The 17,275-nt window shown below is 39.0% G+C and overlaps 1 protein-coding gene across 3 annotated transcripts; it reads left to right on the forward strand.

Annotated features, from left to right (window-relative positions):
• Positions 1-875: 875 nt before the first annotated feature.
• Positions 876-16,366, forward strand: grnb (granulin b). Of its 3 annotated transcripts, XM_074618918.1 has the most exons (17): positions 878-1,023; positions 1,492-1,577; positions 3,646-3,786; positions 4,352-4,492; positions 5,438-5,551; positions 6,094-6,235; positions 6,423-6,532; positions 7,351-7,480; positions 7,580-7,671; positions 8,839-8,992; positions 10,414-10,511; positions 10,869-11,102; positions 11,292-11,528; positions 11,992-12,261; positions 12,374-12,610; positions 13,550-13,807; positions 14,304-16,366. In XM_074618918.1, the coding sequence occupies exons 2-17, from the start codon at positions 1,575-1,577 to the stop codon at positions 14,448-14,450; spliced, it is 2,508 nt and encodes an 835-aa protein (XP_074475019.1). In that variant the 5' UTR covers positions 878-1,023; positions 1,492-1,574; the 3' UTR covers positions 14,451-16,366. The 3 variants fall into 3 exon arrangements, with proteins under 3 accessions (XP_074475020.1, XP_074475018.1, XP_074475019.1); XM_074618917.1 differs by lacking the exon at positions 1,492-1,577 and having other exon boundaries at positions 877-1,023; XM_074618919.1 differs by lacking the exons at positions 1,492-1,577; positions 11,292-11,528 and having other exon boundaries at positions 876-1,023.
• The last annotated feature ends 909 nt before the right edge of the window (positions 16,367-17,275 follow it).

Genomic DNA, 17,275 nt, shown 5'->3' on the forward strand with positions numbered 1-17,275 from the left:
GAAAAGCTTTGGTTCCCAAGCTACATAGATGAGATAAACTGTTATTGATCCCCGGAGGATAATTTCAGGTGCTACTTCAGCAAAAGGAGATCAATAAGAAAAATGATGATTTATATATATTTTATATACTTCTGTGTAGCTTGTGAATTTCCCCCTGGGGATCAGTCAAGTCTTATTTGTTTATTATATATTTTTTTATTTTTAATTAGAATATGGAAAGTAACTAAAGTTATCAAATAAATGTAGTGAAGTAATAAGTACAATATTTTCCTCTGAACTGTAGTGGAGTAGGAGAACAACGTAACTCCTAAATATTGCAACTTGTATTTTATTTTTATTTTTATTCTTTATTTTTTATTTTAAAAATTAAAAAAATATATATATATTTATATTTTATGTATAAATAAATAAAAAATATATATATATTTTTTTTTAATTTAATTTAATTTTTAATTTATTTATTTTTTTAATTTCTTTTTCTATTTATATTTTATATATATTTTATATACTACTGTGTAGCTTGTGAATTTCCCCCTGGGGATCAGTCAAGTCTTATTTGTTGATTATATATATATATATTTTTAATTAGAATATGAAAAGTAACTAAAGTTATCAAACAAATGTAGTGAAGTAATAAGTACAGTATTTTCCTCTTAATTGTAGTGAAGTAATAAGTACAGTATTTTCCTCTTAATTGTAGTGGAGTAATAAGTACAGTATTTTCCTCTTAATTGTAGTGGAGTAGGAGAACAACGTAGTAAAGTATAAGTAAGTATAAGTACCTAAAGTCCAGTAGCAGAGTAAATGAACTGAATGAATGATTGCATTGTGTGATGTGTTTCCAGTGTACTGTCCCTTTAAGAGCTGCAGAGTCACGTGCTCCTGTGTGTCATGTGATTCTTCAGTCTGACTATAAACAGCTTCACTTCTTCTGCTTCTTCTTCTTTGTACTCCTAACACTAAACACTAAACACCCGACGATATATGTTTACAAGCTGGACTTACTGCAGTAAAACCTACCAGGTAAGAACAACACTTCCTGTTCCTTCAGAAACTCAAAGTCATTCAAACAGCTAGCTTAGCTGTTAGCCACCTAGCATGCTAAGCTAGCTTGTTATTGTCTGGTTCAGCTGGTTTGTAGAAAGATGCTGATGTCTGATGCTGATGTTGAGATAACAGCTGATTTCAGCTGCTGTAAACTAAACGTTTCTTGTGTTAAGTTTAAGTACAATATGTGTTATAATCCTGCTGAGTATTTATCACAGTATGATGGTGATTAATGGTGTTTAATGGTGATTAATGGTGATTAATGGTGTATTTGTGTTGTTGTTTAGGTTGTAAGAGGAGTATTTATCACAGTTTAATGGTGATTAATGATGATTAATGGTGTTTAATGGTGTATTTGTGTTGTTGTTTAGGTTGTAAGAGGAGTATTTATCACAGTTTCATGGTGTATAATGATGATTAATGGTGTATTTTGTTGTTCTCTAGGTTGTTAGAGGATTATGCAGCACAGAGCTGTCTGTTAATAACAACTGAACTCATTCTACCTGTCTCCAAGTCACCTGCTAATAATGGTAAAGTACACTCACTACTGCATTAATAGTATAATGCATAGTACATTTACTCAAGTACTATTTGAGGTATCTGTAGTTAAATATTATAATTTTTTTCTACTTTACATTCCACTGCATTTCAGAGGGAAATATTGTATTTTTTTACTCCACTACATTTGTTGATAACTTAAGTTATTTTGCAGAGTCTGATAAATAATATAATTATAATAATATAATATATAATTAATTATAATATAATTATATATTATAGTTATAATATTATAAAGTTATTTTGCAGAGTCTGATAAATAATATAAATTATAATATTAAATTATAATAATATAATATAAATTATGCAGAAAGCAGCACACATGTCCATCCAGATATTAATGTTTTCTCCTCTTTGATAATGGATCAATTTGATTCGTGCAAAGATACCAAACATTTGCTGCTTCCAACTTCTCCAACTTTCTGTTTTTTATGTTTAATATCATTGTAAATTGAATATTTGGGGTTTGGAGTTGTTGGTGAGACAAAATAAGACATATAAAGATATCACTTTGGTCCTGGGAAACTCTTTCTTTTTGCTTTTTTCTGACATATTTTAGATTAAACAACTAATCAATCAATCAATCAATCAATCAATCAATCAAGAAAATCAATCTTCACTTCAGTTTTTTTTTTCACTTTTATTTCAGGTGTGTTTCTTTCTTCATTAGTTGCCACATTTCTACAGCTCTATTTAAGTTGACTGATAACTCGGCATTTTTTGGTCATGAAAAGTGAAAAATTGAGCTAAGATAATGTTCTCTTTAGCGCTGAATAACCTTTTTGTCTTCTTGAACTGTGCAATTTTCTGTTTATCAGACACGGTTTCTCAATGGACCTCTTTCAAACTACTGAAGCAGTTATTTGACGCCACGTACTGATTCAACAAATCTACTATAGCTGAAACGATTAAACAGTTAATCGATTATTCACATAACAAAAAATCAACCACTATTTTGATAATTGATTATTTGTTTCATTTATTTATCAACCAAAAATGACAAATATTCTCGTTTCAACTTTTAAAATGTTACAGTTTGCAGTTTTTCTTTATTTTATATGACAAAAGAATGTAATATTTTAAGTTTTAGACTGTTAGTAAGGTGAAGCTGGCAGATTGAAGATATTACCGACGTGACATCTGGGAAAGTGTGAATGCCATTTTTGTCACTAAACGATTAATCGATGATGAAAATAATCTTTAGTTGCAGCTTTTAAATTACAAAAGTATTGCTGGAGGAACAACAATCCTTAATAGTAAACTGTATATTAATTAAATCTTAGAAAGTGATTTTTTGGCATCGTGCAGCAGTTGTTTAGGGATATGAAATGCCAAAGATATGATTGCTATACGTGGAAAAGAGGGACGTGAACTTTCCAGCAAAGATGTGTTTGTTTAGTGTTGAAATCCAGTTTATCAGAAGGAATTCCTGGTGAGCTGCTGTACATATTTATCTTTGTTATCTTTCTCTATATTGATTTATTTCTCACAACCTGAAAGAAACCCAGAAACCAAAAAGATTAGATCTGATGACAAAAGTTCAGGATCTTTGTATGTTGTCAGACCACATTGCATCATGCTACGATGCTGACAGCCTTCTCTTCTCCTCTCCTCTCCTCTCCTCTCTCTCCTCTCCTCTCTCCTCTCCTCTCCTCTCCTCTCCCTCTCTCCTCTCCTCTCCCTCTCCTCTCCTCTCTCTCCTCTCCCTCCCATCTTCTCCTCTCCTCTCCCTCCTCTCCTCTCTCTCCTCTCCTCTCATCTCCCCATCTTCTCCTCCCTCTCTCTCCTCTCCTCTCCTCTCCTCTCCCTCCTCCTCTCCTCTCCTCTCCTCTCCTCCTCCTCTCCCTCTCCTCTCCTCTCCTCTCCTCTCATCTCCCCATCTTCTCCTCTCCTCTCCTCTCCTCTCCTCTCCCTCTCTCTCTCTCTCTCTCTCCTCCCCATCTTCTCTCTCCTGTCCTTCTCTCTCTCCTCTCCTCTCCTCTCCTCTCCTCTCCTCTCTCTCTCTCTCTCTCCTCTCTCCTCTCCTGCTCCTCTCCTCAGACTCTGCAGATGGGGATCCTGGTTCTGGCTCTGCTGGGTTTGAGCTCAGCGCTGGTCTGTCCTGATGGAGGCATGTGTGAGGACAAAAACACCTGCTGCATGAACACTGTGGGAGGATACGGCTGCTGTCCACTTCCTCATGTGAGTTACCATCAATCATCACGTGTCTGACACAGGAGGGAGTTATTTATATTAAACTAGTCGCTCAGTAATGGACTTGTTGCTGATACAAAGTTAAAGTGACTGATTTGCCATTTGACAGGTACTAAATACAAGTATTAACCCTCTGAGACCCACAATAGAGCTGGTTTTTGTCTCTTTTAGGGGGGTCCAGGGGGTCTTTAGGGGGAGATAGCAGGTCAACAGTAGACGTCACATAGAAGTGGTGTACATCATCTGAAAGCTGAGAACCTGAAGAGTAATTTGAGATGCAGCTCAGCACTGTGTGTCAAGTTGTTCTAGTCATAAATCATAAATAGAAATTAATTAATTATTTAAAATGAATTGCAAAAGTGTGCTAGCATGACATGGTACCATGCATTCATTAGGTTTTCTAGATTAGGGTGTGTTTGGAGGAGTCTATATTACATAGTAAATAGAGAATTTAAGGTGTGTACTCGGTGAACTCTGCTGCTCCATGTTCTGTGTTTTTCAATAAACCTTTTGTCGTCTCTCACCGTCTCTTTTCCTTTTAATCCTCCTGCAGGCTGAGTGTTGTTCAGACCACCTCCACTGCTGCTTTGAGGGGACGGTTTGTGATCTCGTCCACTCCAAATGTGTTAATAAGACCGTCTCCCTGCCCTGGATGAGGCGTGTTCCAACCAAACAGGCCCTGCTCGTCCCTCAGGTAACTACAACAAAAGGGCTTTGTTGAGTCCAACACGTGTCATTATTTTGTTTACCGTCTCTTCTGAGCTCATTAGACTTTTGTTATGTGGGAAGTTTGAGCTATGTGTTGAATCTGTGGAGCATTAAGTTCTGGCAGCCACTGATTGTTTTCTCAACTTCACCCTTTAGACATGCAAATGTAATTATTTGAAGAATGTAGGTCAGACATCACGTGTCGACATATCTGCTGCGTTTGCACTTTGTTGATGCTTATCTCTCTTAACTGGTATCCAGTAACAAAATTATGCACAATAAGCTCTCCTTTACTGAAATGCACTTTTAGACCGTAACATGTAAAATGGTACAAAGTGCAAAGGAAACATAAATGACACGTAGAAGTAAAGAACTTCAGAAATAAGAGGAAAAAACAGCCTAAAGGTGCCACAGAAAACAAACATATTGTTGCTGCTTCAGGAAAATTAAGTGTATTTACTTCGTCTCTCAGCACAAAGCACTTTACAATACAGAAATAGGAGTACAGAGATGCAGAATTTAAAGAGAGATTGTCCCAGGTGATTGCAAAGTTTTCAGAAAATGGTGAAAGCTGCCCATCACAATTTCCTGGGCGTGTACCGGGTAACGTTTTGCGTCTTGCTTCACTCAATTCACTCAATTGACTAATGGTTTCAGCTCTCTAGATGTTTTGTTTGCAGTGAAATGAACATTACAATCTCTAGGGGGGCCACTAGCCCAGGACTTTAAGTGTCCGTGGTTTTGCTATACAATTGTACTAAATATATTTCATGACCATAACTGATCTGAAATAATGTCAGTGGAATTTGTTTACACTAATTATATGTGTAGGAAAGAATAAAGTGAATACATCTGCAGTCCTGTCACTGACATGTTGTTGTTTGTGTTGTTGTCATTGGTATGCGTGGGCTGTGATGTGTGATGGTTGCAGCTCGAGGAGAGAGTAAAAGCAGTCATTTGTCCGGACAAGGAGTCTGAATGTCCCGAAGAAACCACTTGCTGCCAGCTTGTTAACGGCTCCTGGGGCTGCTGTCCATTAGCTAAGGTGATGTACATGACTTACTAAAACACAAACCTCTAACACTTCACATCAGGAAACACGTTACATGGTCAGCTGGTCAGCGTTTGATGCTGCCAGCTGCTCTTCTAGCTGCTCCGCTGGATCAGAAACTGTTTCACTAGTTACTTTGAAGTTCAATAATAACTTTTCTGCTGCAAATCAAGATATTTCTGTTTCCTTTAGAGACTTGCCAATAAATCAACCGCAGAGATATATCAGCTGAAACTTATCCGTGTATATGTCGGCCAGTACAGATATATTTGAGGTCATGTGAAGGGCTCATTGCATGGCTGGAATATGGTCTCAAAAAAGTACAAAATGCAAGTCCTCCTCAAAAATAATCCAAGGCACGCTGTAGTGTTTGAACACAATTAAAATGCCTTTATTTGACATGACAATAATTGTTTAAAATGACCTACATGTTGCGACCAACAAAGGTCTTCATCAGGGTCATTGTGGTCATTGGACAATGACCACAATGAGTTTTTCTGACAATGTGTCTGAAATGATTTTCTTCTCTTCTACAGGCGGTTTGTTGTGAGGATAAACTCCACTGTTGCCCCGAAGGAACAAAGTGTGATATCGCTCACTCAAAGTGTGTCGCTGCCTCTCTGGAGTCCTTCCCCATGCTGGAGAAACTGCCTGCCAGGAGGAGGGAGAATAGTCCAGGTGGGGAATTCCTCATGTAGATAGTCATGACGTACTTATGTCAGGTCTGAGGTCTACTTGAAAAATCCCATGTGAAGAAGAAACATTTTAAATGGCAAGACACTGAAACCATCTGTGATTCTATGGCTGTATGCTGATGACACTGTACTAATGTAATGACTTTGTTTCTTCCCTCATTTTTCTGTAGCTTCTACAGTCGGTTCAGTGACGTGTCCTGGTGGAGCGAGCAGCTGCCCAGATAGTTACACATGTTGCCTGCTAACCAGTGGAGACTACGGCTGCTGCCCTTACCCACAGGTACATTCAGTACGACTCCGTTGCAAATATAGTAGAAAAATATCAGTTTCATTGTATCTTGGTCTGTCTATTCACCAAAAAAAATGGGAATCTGTTCATATGTTCTGACCAAAACACACATACAAAATACTAACTACTAGTAATTTGTGCAGAGGGAAAATCTTACCAGTCTTGGCGCCATTATAGAGAGATATCCATGTTACTAATTGGTTTATTAAAGATAAAAAAAATGCTTAGATTAACCTTGTTTCGATGTTCATGTTTGGCTGTACTTGTTTAAAACATGACTTGAAGGCTGGATAAGAGTCAACATCATACATTGTTAATACATGCTACTTCAATAACAAGATTAAAGAATGGTAGGGATGTTGCAGATGTAATAATCTGTCTGTTAGATTAGTAACATTTAATATCACATATTACATTTCTTTCAAACAGCGCTGCCAACATCATCTCATCTTTATCTGTGTTGCAGCTAAAATGAATGTTACCTACCGTGGTTTTAATCAGGCCACATAATAATATGAAAACTGGAAAAACTGCTTGTTTTAAGATGTTATAACATTTGAGCGAGTTTTAATGTCAAAGTCAGGCACTGTTTTACCGGGAAGCTCAAATTAAAATCTTCACAGTGGATTGTTGCACACGGTTGTTTTCATTTCACAGCTGCACAGTGATGCCCCTGGGAGTATTTCAACAATTTTTTTTAACACTGTTTGGTGTCCTCAGCGGTTAAAAAAAAAACTGGAATTTCCTACTAAACCCACAAACTTTAATTATTTTTCTGACTCTCTGTTTGATATTTGACTCATGAACAGGCCATGTGCTGCAGCGATCATCTCCACTGTTGCCCTGACAACACTATATGTGACCTGGAGCACGGGGTCTGCAAGTCTGGTGAGACGAGCGTGCCGATGCTGATGAAGATCGCTGCTGTACCCAACGACGGTGAGCAGATATACCTGAGAACGGATTGGATCTATTTTAGATTGATCGAAACATCTGTATTGATCGTTTGGTGTCTGCTCTGACTTCTCGTCCTGTCAGTTGACTGTCCAGACAAGAAGTCATCGTGTCCTGACCAGACAACGTGCTGCCAGATGACCAACGGCACATATGGCTGCTGTCCGATGCCCAATGTGAGTCACCTGAACTAACAAACCAGAACCTGCAAGACCCAGAGTCCTAATCATTCATTCATTCTGATGGGTTATTTCCAGGAGTCTATCTTGTGTAGAAGTCGTTGTGGTAAACTGTTGGAATATGTACAACTGTGTTTAGAGCCATAATATCACTGTAGCACTAAGTCACCAAGCTGAGAGAGAAGTCGGGGAAAAGGTGTCCAAAAACGGCAGGACAGTCACCTCATCTGTTGATAATATAGGTCAATTTATTTACAATCAAAAGGCTGACAAATCTGCTGATGTGGGATGAAAAAAAAAAGGAAAAGAAGCATGATTAAAATAAAATATAACAATAAAATTACAGACAAAAATAAATTAAAAAAAATGTATAAGAGAAAAAAAGTAAAACAAAAGTATAAAGAAAACCAAAGGAAGACCCTCAGTTTGGAGCTAACATCAACATAACATTAAAAAAGGTTTAAATATGTATTTTATGGGGGGAGGGGTAGTTGTCTGTTTCCACTTTAAAACAAACGGAAAGATATTTTTACGTCTGTATTTCCCAAAAACAAAGTTGGGAAAAAGGTGTCAGAAACAGCAGAAGAATCGGCTCATCTGTCGATCATTTAGGTACATTTATTTACGATAAATAGTACGCTGATATGGGTGGAAAAAAAGGAAATGAAACATGATTAAAATAAAATGTAATAATAAAATTAAAGACAAAAATAAACTTCATAAAAAATTGAAATGCAACAACAAAAATAAGAGTAAAAAAGCAAAAGAAAAATATAAAAAAATAAATAAAACCAAAGGAAAAACCCACAAGTTCTACTTTGTTAACAATGCCCAATAAACAGTCAGTGTCCAAAAGTAACAGTTTTGAAAAAGCATAACATTAAATAAGATTTAAAGATATTTTCAGGACGCCACCGTTCACTCAGTTCTGTCTGAAAACTCAAACTAGATCACACTCTTGAGAATCATTTCCTTCAAATCACAGCAGCTGTTTATTAACAATTATCTGATTCATTTAAGCAAATACAAGATGTATTAATATGAAAGTTGCACATTAATGAGGACCGCATTCCCACAGCCGTCATTGTGCCACGGTGCAGTAGATTATGATTAATCTTTTCTATACGTTGACACTGATTAAGATACTTTCCTCTTTTCTTCCAGGCCGTCTGCTGTTCAGATCAAGTCCACTGTTGTCCTGAAGGCACCCAGTGCGACGTCGCCCAGAGCGCCTGTGTGACCGCCCGGGGAGAGACCGCCATGACCGTGAAGATCCCCGCCGCCGCTGTCACGGAGCTGCTGGACGTACAGAGAAAAGGTCAGAGAGGGGCGGTTGTCTTCTTCAGGGGAAATCTATCAAAGCAGAACTTTCACTGCCCAACACCTTCTTGATCTTTAAATTCAATATTTAATTGGCATCAAATAGTTTTCAGCACTTTGATCTTATGTGGTTCAGGTACTGAACCTCAAAGAGAGATCAATTAAATGCTACTGCATGTTTTTCTTTTAATCACTCCAGATATACATTTTAATGATTTTCATATGAGAGTTATAAATTCTGGTTTCTGGCTGTGATGCTGTTTATGTTCCAAACTAATAACTTTATTTTCATAGCTTTTTTCAAAAGAAAGTTACAAAGTGCTTCACAAAACACATAAAACCAACGGATGTAAAATCCAAATAATTAAGATTAAAATATGGAGCAATTTTAATAGATTAAATTAAAAAGAATAAATGCAGTAGAAGTACAGAAAACATTTTAAGAAATAAAATTGTTTCTAGGTGAGATTTTAAATGAAGATAAAGAGCCATCTTACCTGATCAAACGAGGACTGCAACAATTCAATTATCGATTATTTTGTAGGTTATGTATTTGATTAATTGCCGGTGAGGTCTTCAGTTACCTATACACACATTGAAATGTGCTTTTAACTTCAAATGTTCAGTCTACACTTATAAAAAAAGACTGAGTCAAGAAACAAATCATCACATCTGAGAAGCTGGAACAAGTAAATGTTTGCTTTATAAATTATTTAAATTATTTAATTGATTAGAAAAAATTGTTTTCTGTCAGTTAAAGGGATAGTTTGGATGTTTCTCAGTGTGTTTGTAAGAGGTACTTCTCCATAGTCAGTGTATTACCTACAGTAGATGGAGTAGGGCAGCAGCAAAACGGATTTTAGACACCTAAAAAAATCATTATCAGTTTAAGTGTATGCTATATTTAGATATATATAGATAGATAGATGAATAGACAGAGTAACAATAACATACTATATGCAATAGCAAGTGTGCAAACTACAGTTTTTGTTTTAAAATAAAATGAAATGAGGTAGTAAACCAATGTGCAAATTCCACCTGTGCAAGATTATTAGAGGTATGAAACAGAAGGGAGTCTGGTTCTATCTGGTTGAGACAACTATAAAAGAGAGCATCTACTACATATGTGACTAAAGCCTTTAGTGAAAAGAAGAAGTGACACCTCTGTAGCTGCTCATCTCTGCTGCAGGCTGGAGGCTCCAGGATACTACTACCATAACACACCTGAAACTCTGACTGAACTGTCGGTGGTTGAGTTGCATTGTGGGTAATGTAGGCAACAGGTTTTGACAAGAAGGGAAGGAAGAATGCATGGAATAAAAAAAGGGGTTTTAGTTGTGCTAAACAATGTTCTAGGAATGCTACTCTTTTGAATACAGTTTGCTTTCGTGTGCTCTGATAATAATGTTTGTCTTTCAGTCGGTTCTGTTCCCTGCAACGACTCCGTGGCGTGCGCTGATGGAGACACCTGCTGTAAATCTCCAGAGGGAGAATGGGCCTGTTGTCCGCTACCTAAGGTACCGACATACTGATGTGTATGAGTCACACAGGCCGACTGTGTTTGGCTCTCTGTCCAGCTGCACTGAATACACTCAGATCACCATTCATCTCCCGTCTGCAGGGTTTAGTTGTCAGTGATGTCGACAAATGGCTTCTCGCCTAATCTCGGCTCAGAGACACTCGGGGGAATTTTTTTTTGTTGCAACACTCGTGTGTAGAAATATGAGTAATGCAAACTTGTATTCAGTCTTTGCACGTTTTCCAGTTTCATTGTCCAGAAATAGACGTCAGTTCTCCTGCACAGACGCACATTACACTAGATGCTAAATAATAATAAATATGTAATTCAGCTTGTTTGTTTCTCCTCCCTGCAGGCCGTGTGTTGTGACGACCACCTGCACTGCTGTCCCAACGGCACCGTTTGTAACCTCGAAGCCTCCACGTGTGACGACCCCTCGGGCAGCACCGTGATGCCCTGGCTCGCCAAAGTGCCCGCCTTCCCCTTACTGACCGATAACAGCAAGTGTGACAAGACTACGTCGTGCCCCGGGAAATCCACCTGCTGCAAGACGGAGAGTGGAGGCTGGGCCTGCTGTCCTCTGCCTCAGGTAATACAGCACCCGAGTGATGATACTTAGAAGGGCGATCTACACAGTCAGCATTTGTTTTCTGGAGCGTTTTTTGATTTCCGTCACTTGTCCGTCTCAGAAAATGTTCTGGTATTTAACAAGGTTTGGTTTGGGACTTTAAAGCTTTATGAAACAGTAAAATCGGTCTGTGTTCTGTGTTCCTGTCAGGCCGTGTGCTGTGACGACCACGTCCACTGCTGCCCTCATGATACCGTCTGCAACCTGGAGGCTGAGACTTGTGACGACCCATCGGGTTTCCTACCTTCCCTCCGCTGGGCGGAGAAGGTGTCGGCTCTGACCTCGGAGGTGGAGGAGGAGAAATGTGACAAGGAGACGATGTGTCCGGGAGGCACCACCTGCTGTAGGAGTAACTCTGGACAGTGGGCCTGCTGCCCCTTACCTCAGGTCAGTAGAAGAGCTTAAGGGCAAACTACACCAGTGTCATCTGAGGGTTTGTTTGTTCTTGTAAAGTTATTAAAGGCTTCCAGGATGTAAAAGTCCTGTTAGTTAACTCACAGCCGGACCACTTTCACACTCTGGATGGACATGAAACTCTCCAGGTTGAATCATGAGAACGAAAGATGAACAACTGTTAGAAAATATCTGGTTCTTTGATTAAAAATTCCAAAGTACAAGAAGCCTGTGGACATAAAAACTGAAGGAGAGAAGTTAACTAGGACTCCCAATACTCGCATTAACACAACTTCGATCAGTTATAAAGCTAGAGTGAAGATACTGGTGTCATATGAAACTAGAAACTCTGATGAATCCATCGGTACCAACCATGTCATACTAGCTTGTCATGAAGGAGGTTAAATAACGCTCCAAACTTAATAGCTTAAAGAGCTATTTAATCTTCTTCTTTCAGGCCATGTGCTGTAGCGATCATGAGCACTGCTGCCCTAAAGGTTATAAATGTAACGTGGCTGAACAGACGTGTGATAAACCCGACGGAGGCCTCAGGCTGCCCTGGCTGCAGAAGATCCCGGCCCTGCAGAAGGAGCCCAGTTCCAGAGCGGTTTCCAGTCCAACTGGGCCGGTCAGGAACATGTGTGACGCCCAAACCAGCTGCCCCAAAGACACGACCTGCTGCCTCATGGGCGAGAGCCAGAAATGGGGCTGCTGCCCTCTGCCGAACGTACGTCATCATTCAAACAGCCTCTCACACACACACACACACACACACACACACACACACACACACAAAGCTACTTACATGTGATTTATTGAGTTTTCTTCTTGTTCTTCAGGCGGTCTGTTGTAAAGCTGAAAACCACTGCTGCCCCGCCGGTCACACCTGTGAACCTCACCGCTCCTCCTGCACAAAGGGCCCCCACGTCGTTATACCCTGGTTCACCAAACTGAGCGCCGTGACGGAGCCGGACGCCGTGACGGACGTTAAATGTGACGACAAGAGCAGCTGCGCTTCAGGAACGACCTGCTGCAAACTGCAGACGGGAGAGTGGGGCTGCTGCCCGCTGGTCAAGGTCTGCACATCTCTGACTTCACATATACGCATGTTAGGCTTTTAATTTGATGAAAGATCATTTAGTTTATTAACTATGAGAAACATTAATTAGGTTGAAAATGCACAGAAAGTCCTCTCTGATTTGGCAGTACGCCTTTTAGTCCATTTAAAAAGCCCTTTGACACACATTTAAGAATAAACTAGTGTCGCCTAAGACATTTTATATTTAAAATTAATCATAAAGACTGTTTCACAACATGGATGAAAGTAGTGTCCTTTTCTTCTGCTTAATGGAGCATTAGCTCCACCAGCTGTTTGTCTTGATGCACCAACTCCTAATATTCATATATATATATATTAAAGGCCAGACTAACGAGGTTGGTTTTGAGTTTGCTTGTAAAAATATCAACAACATTTATTATACATTTATTAATATATACATTTATTAATACATATATATATATATATATAATAGTATATATATATATATATATTCATATATATATATATTATAATAAATGTGTGTGTGTGTATATATATATATATATATATATGTATATATATATATATATAATAAATGTATATATTAATACATGTATAATAAATGTTATTTTTACAAGCAAACTCAAAACCAACCTTGTTAGTCTGGCCTTTTAATTGAGCTTTTATTTATTTATCTATTCATGTCTTCTAGTCTGTTTTGCTTATTGTAATAAGTTCATATACCAAGTTAAAGTCTTTATCCTTCCTCTGAAAAAAGTTTTTGTTTTTTTTGTCCATTATTTTCAGTGTTGTATCAGGATGGAAGATGTTTTTGAAATTCTCTTCATATGTTTATCAAATATAAAACCTTTATCAGAGAGCAGCATGACTTCCAGCACTATAACGTGTTGAATTGCTTCCCCTGTGAGCGTAGTGACGGTCTGAATGATATGTTCTTGTTGCGTCTCCTCTTCAGGCGGTTTGCTGTGCCGACCACGAGCACTGCTGTCCTCAGGGCTACACCTGCAACATGCAGACCGGAACGTGCGAGAAGCAGAGCCACGACGCGCTCACCCTCACCCTCCCTCAGAGCAAAGTGGTACCGTCCGAGCCCAGAGGCGCCGAGGTCGCCGCAGACGTACCATGTGACGGCACGGGGGAGTCCCACTGCTCCGTGCAGGAGACGTGCTGTAAGGTGTCGGCCACGGAGTGGGCCTGCTGCCCCTATGCCCGGGTACGTTCACACTACTACTACTACTACTACTCACATGAACGCTTCATATCTGATTTGGTGAGCGTGTTTATGGTGAGACCTTCGTCTTCCTCAGGAATGTGGACCATGTGACCCGTGAACATCGTGTCACACGATCCAAAGAAACTCTCTAGCGTCCCTGTTTTCTGCCTCGTTGAACACCCTGTGTCCCATTTACTATTTTAATAAAACGAAATGTTACACATGCATGGAGGGAAACTGGCAGCAACTCACATATTATTAAATCAAGATAATGGATAAAATATACATTATGAGTAATGATAATCAGTGTTAAATCATCAAATAGGTAGTTATTCATTAGGTTAAATCAGTTTACTCTCTTAAGCTTGAGTAAGTTGTTATCCAGTAGTCTGATTCAATTCTTGATCTGTTATTTTTTACTTATATTCACAAACATATTTCAAGACCTTTAGTTCCAGATATTTATGGTTCTATTGTTTTCTGTTTCCTCTGACAGGCGGTCTGCTGCTCCGACTCAAAGCACTGCTGTCCTGTTGGATACTCCTGTGACCTGAAGGCTGGAGGCTGCTCTCTGCGCACCCAGCTGACCTGGGACTCTTTGACCGGGGACAGAAAGAAAGACTTTGTCCAACACGGACTCTAATCCGTCACGAAAGTGCACTGATCTTCTTCCATCTTGATCCATAACATCAACATGTTCTCTGGACGACACTTCCTGTTTCTCATTCATGGAAGTGCAGGTCCGTGCACTCCTGAGTGTTTTTGGTGGAGGAGACTTGGTGGCAGTGAAGACATTATAATGAAGTAGGAAGCTCATCGGGTGACATGACGGCCTCTCGTTCACTCAAACTTGTTTTGTTATTTCATGTTTTAGCTTCAAGTGAAAAACTGTGTGCAGAAAGTCTTTTCATGTTTTACACCAACCAGGAAGAATCTTATTAAACATCCACGGCCCCGACTCGGTGAGGAAGCAGCATTTCCTTGTTTATTGATTCATGGTCACAAGTTGTTGACCTGATATTTAAAGGAATACTTGAATACCAAAATGACCAATTACTCACCCTGTGTATTACCTTGAATTCTTGAGGGGGAACTCTTAGTCTCTCACGCCTCCACGGTGAACGGAGAATAAAAAAAACGGTGAAAAAGGTTTAAAAACAGCAAAACTATATTCACTAAAACTGTACTATTTAAAACGATTTGGATTCACACAGACGAGTAGCGCACCCAAAGAACGTACATTGCCAAGAAGTGAAAGCCAATTGTTTGTTCCGCCACTGAGCAACTTTCATAGGAATGACTGAATGGAGACGTGTAACCATGGTAACCTGTCACAACCTCTTGGTTTCATACTAAGGTTTTGGACCTACTCAAATATCTCGCATAGTGTTTTAGCTACTAAATAGCATGTTAGTGTGGAATTTCGGACGCAACCATAATAAGCGTTTTTCAGTCCAAAATGGCGGCAGCGGTTATTGTCAAAAAACACCAGAGTTTCTTCTCTTTACTTCCAGCATGAGACTGTTTATGTGGAAATGTTTTAAATAGAGGTTTTAGTGGAGATGTTTAGGAAGTAGTGAGCATAGGACTGGATAAATGAGACTTTGATTAAACTGCACGAGCTATGTGAGAGTTTGTAAACGGATGTTTTGATCCAGTTTTGCTGTTGTTAAATGCGGCCTTTATTTACTTCAATTCATCAAGACTTCTCTCCGTCTTTTGATTCTCCGTTCATCGTAGAGACACGAGAGAAAAATAAAGTTTTCTTCAAGAATTCAAGGCAACACACGAGGAGAGTATTTTGTCATTTTGTGTGTGAAATATTCCTTCAATGTCTTTGATTTGATTTTGTCTGTGATTTATTGAAAGACCCTGGATAAACTAAGTGAAGATTGATTTAATGTAAAGCAGCGATATAAATAGTTTCTTACAATTCGGCGATTTAGTTTTTTTGCAATAATTAAAGTCCAATGAGAAGATGACTGACCGAACGAACAGGTTGTGCCTTCTGTAATTTCATCATCCGTCATTGGAAAAAGAACAAACATGACACATTTTCGGGCGTTTTTGGACAGTTGAGTTTAGATTTCTATAAACACAGCCAAGAAATAAGAGCCAACACATGTTAGATGTCGTGAGGAAACAAATCCAGGACTCACTCCACCAGCAGGGGACTCAGATGAACTGCGTTGTTTTGTGTGTTTCCAGGCGTTTTCATTGCAGCAGCTGTAGATACACGTTGTCATCGAGTGATTTCTAGCTTTTAGAGTGAATTTTGAAGTTTCCAAAGACTGAAAGATTGTATAGAAATACGGCTCTTGATTTCTGTAATTGGGTGGATGCTTTCACAGAGGAGTTCATGAGAAATTGTGAAGTTATGAATAAATTTGGATCCAGATTGATATTAACGTGCGCTCACCATCCACATCATGTTGTCACTGCTACTTTTACATACTTGGTTCAATAATGTGTGATTTTTTAAATTTTTTGCAGCCCTTTAAAAGGAATATTTTACTGTGAGGAGGAAGAGGAGGGGAAATAAAGTTCTTCAATATATCAGTTTGCTTGATGTGATAATTAAGTCCAGTGAGGTCATCCTTGAAGTTGTATCAGTTGGCAGGATGTGCAGACTCTCACACAACAAGCCCACACACTTCCTCTGGCCTTTTCCCTCCATATATCCTCTTACCCCCCCGCCTCCATCGCTCCTAGTCATCAGAAAGTTGTTATGACGACTGGAGTAAATACAAGAGAGACGGGTGGAGACACAGCTGTGGGGGGTTGTGTGTGTGTGTGTGTCCCACTTTGCTCTCTCTTCCTACAGGGTTTTATTTAATACATCCGCCCTCTGGTGGTCAGAAACAAACATTCTGCTCTTCTGCTTCAGTTGAAAACAAAGAGCGACTCACATGCTGCTTCAGCTCTAAACGAGGTCAGAGACTCGGCTCCTGTGAGGCCTCATTGTTGACCGGCTGCAGGACGGTTACTTCTGTGAAAAGAGAGCCCTTTAACTCAGGCGGCGGTCTTTGTAGAGTAGAGAGACAGCAGAGAGCTCAAATATCAATTCAATTAAAAATACGTCATTTGGAGCGATTTGATGCAAGCAATTTAGCAAACACAAATACAGGGTTATGTACAAAAAAAAGTAATTATCCAGAACCACTGCTTAAAATGTGTCCTCTAAATATTAATGTTAATTATATATGTTAAAGTTCTACATTTTGTGAAAATGTTATTTATGTTTAGATTCAAATAGGTTATAAAAGAGATGTTAAAGGAGGGATACTCAACTTGCTTTACCCAGGGGACATCTTTGCAAAATGATAGTAGGCCAGAGGCCAGTTAATAATCAATAATTAATAATATTTATCAGATCAAATTAATAAAATCTCTGTTCACTGGCACTTACACTCACCGGCCACTTTATTAGGTTCACCTGTTCAATTGCTTGTTAACACAAATAGCTAA

Source organism: Sebastes fasciatus, chromosome 20 (assembly GCF_043250625.1).
Source record: "Sebastes fasciatus isolate fSebFas1 chromosome 20, fSebFas1.pri, whole genome shotgun sequence".
NCBI classification, from domain to species: domain Eukaryota; kingdom Metazoa; phylum Chordata; class Actinopteri; order Perciformes; family Sebastidae; genus Sebastes; species Sebastes fasciatus.

Coding starts and splice junctions, on each gene's coding strand:
- grnb (XM_074618917.1), top strand. CDS start 985: ATGTTTACAAGCTGGACTTACTGCAGTAAAACCTACCAG. Junction 1,024..3,645: donor ACTGCAGTAAAACCTACCAG/GTAAGAACAACA, acceptor TCCTCTCCTCAG/ACTCTGCAGATGGGGATCCT. Junction 4,493..5,437: donor AGGCCCTGCTCGTCCCTCAG/GTAACTACAACA, acceptor TGATGGTTGCAG/CTCGAGGAGAGAGTAAAAGC.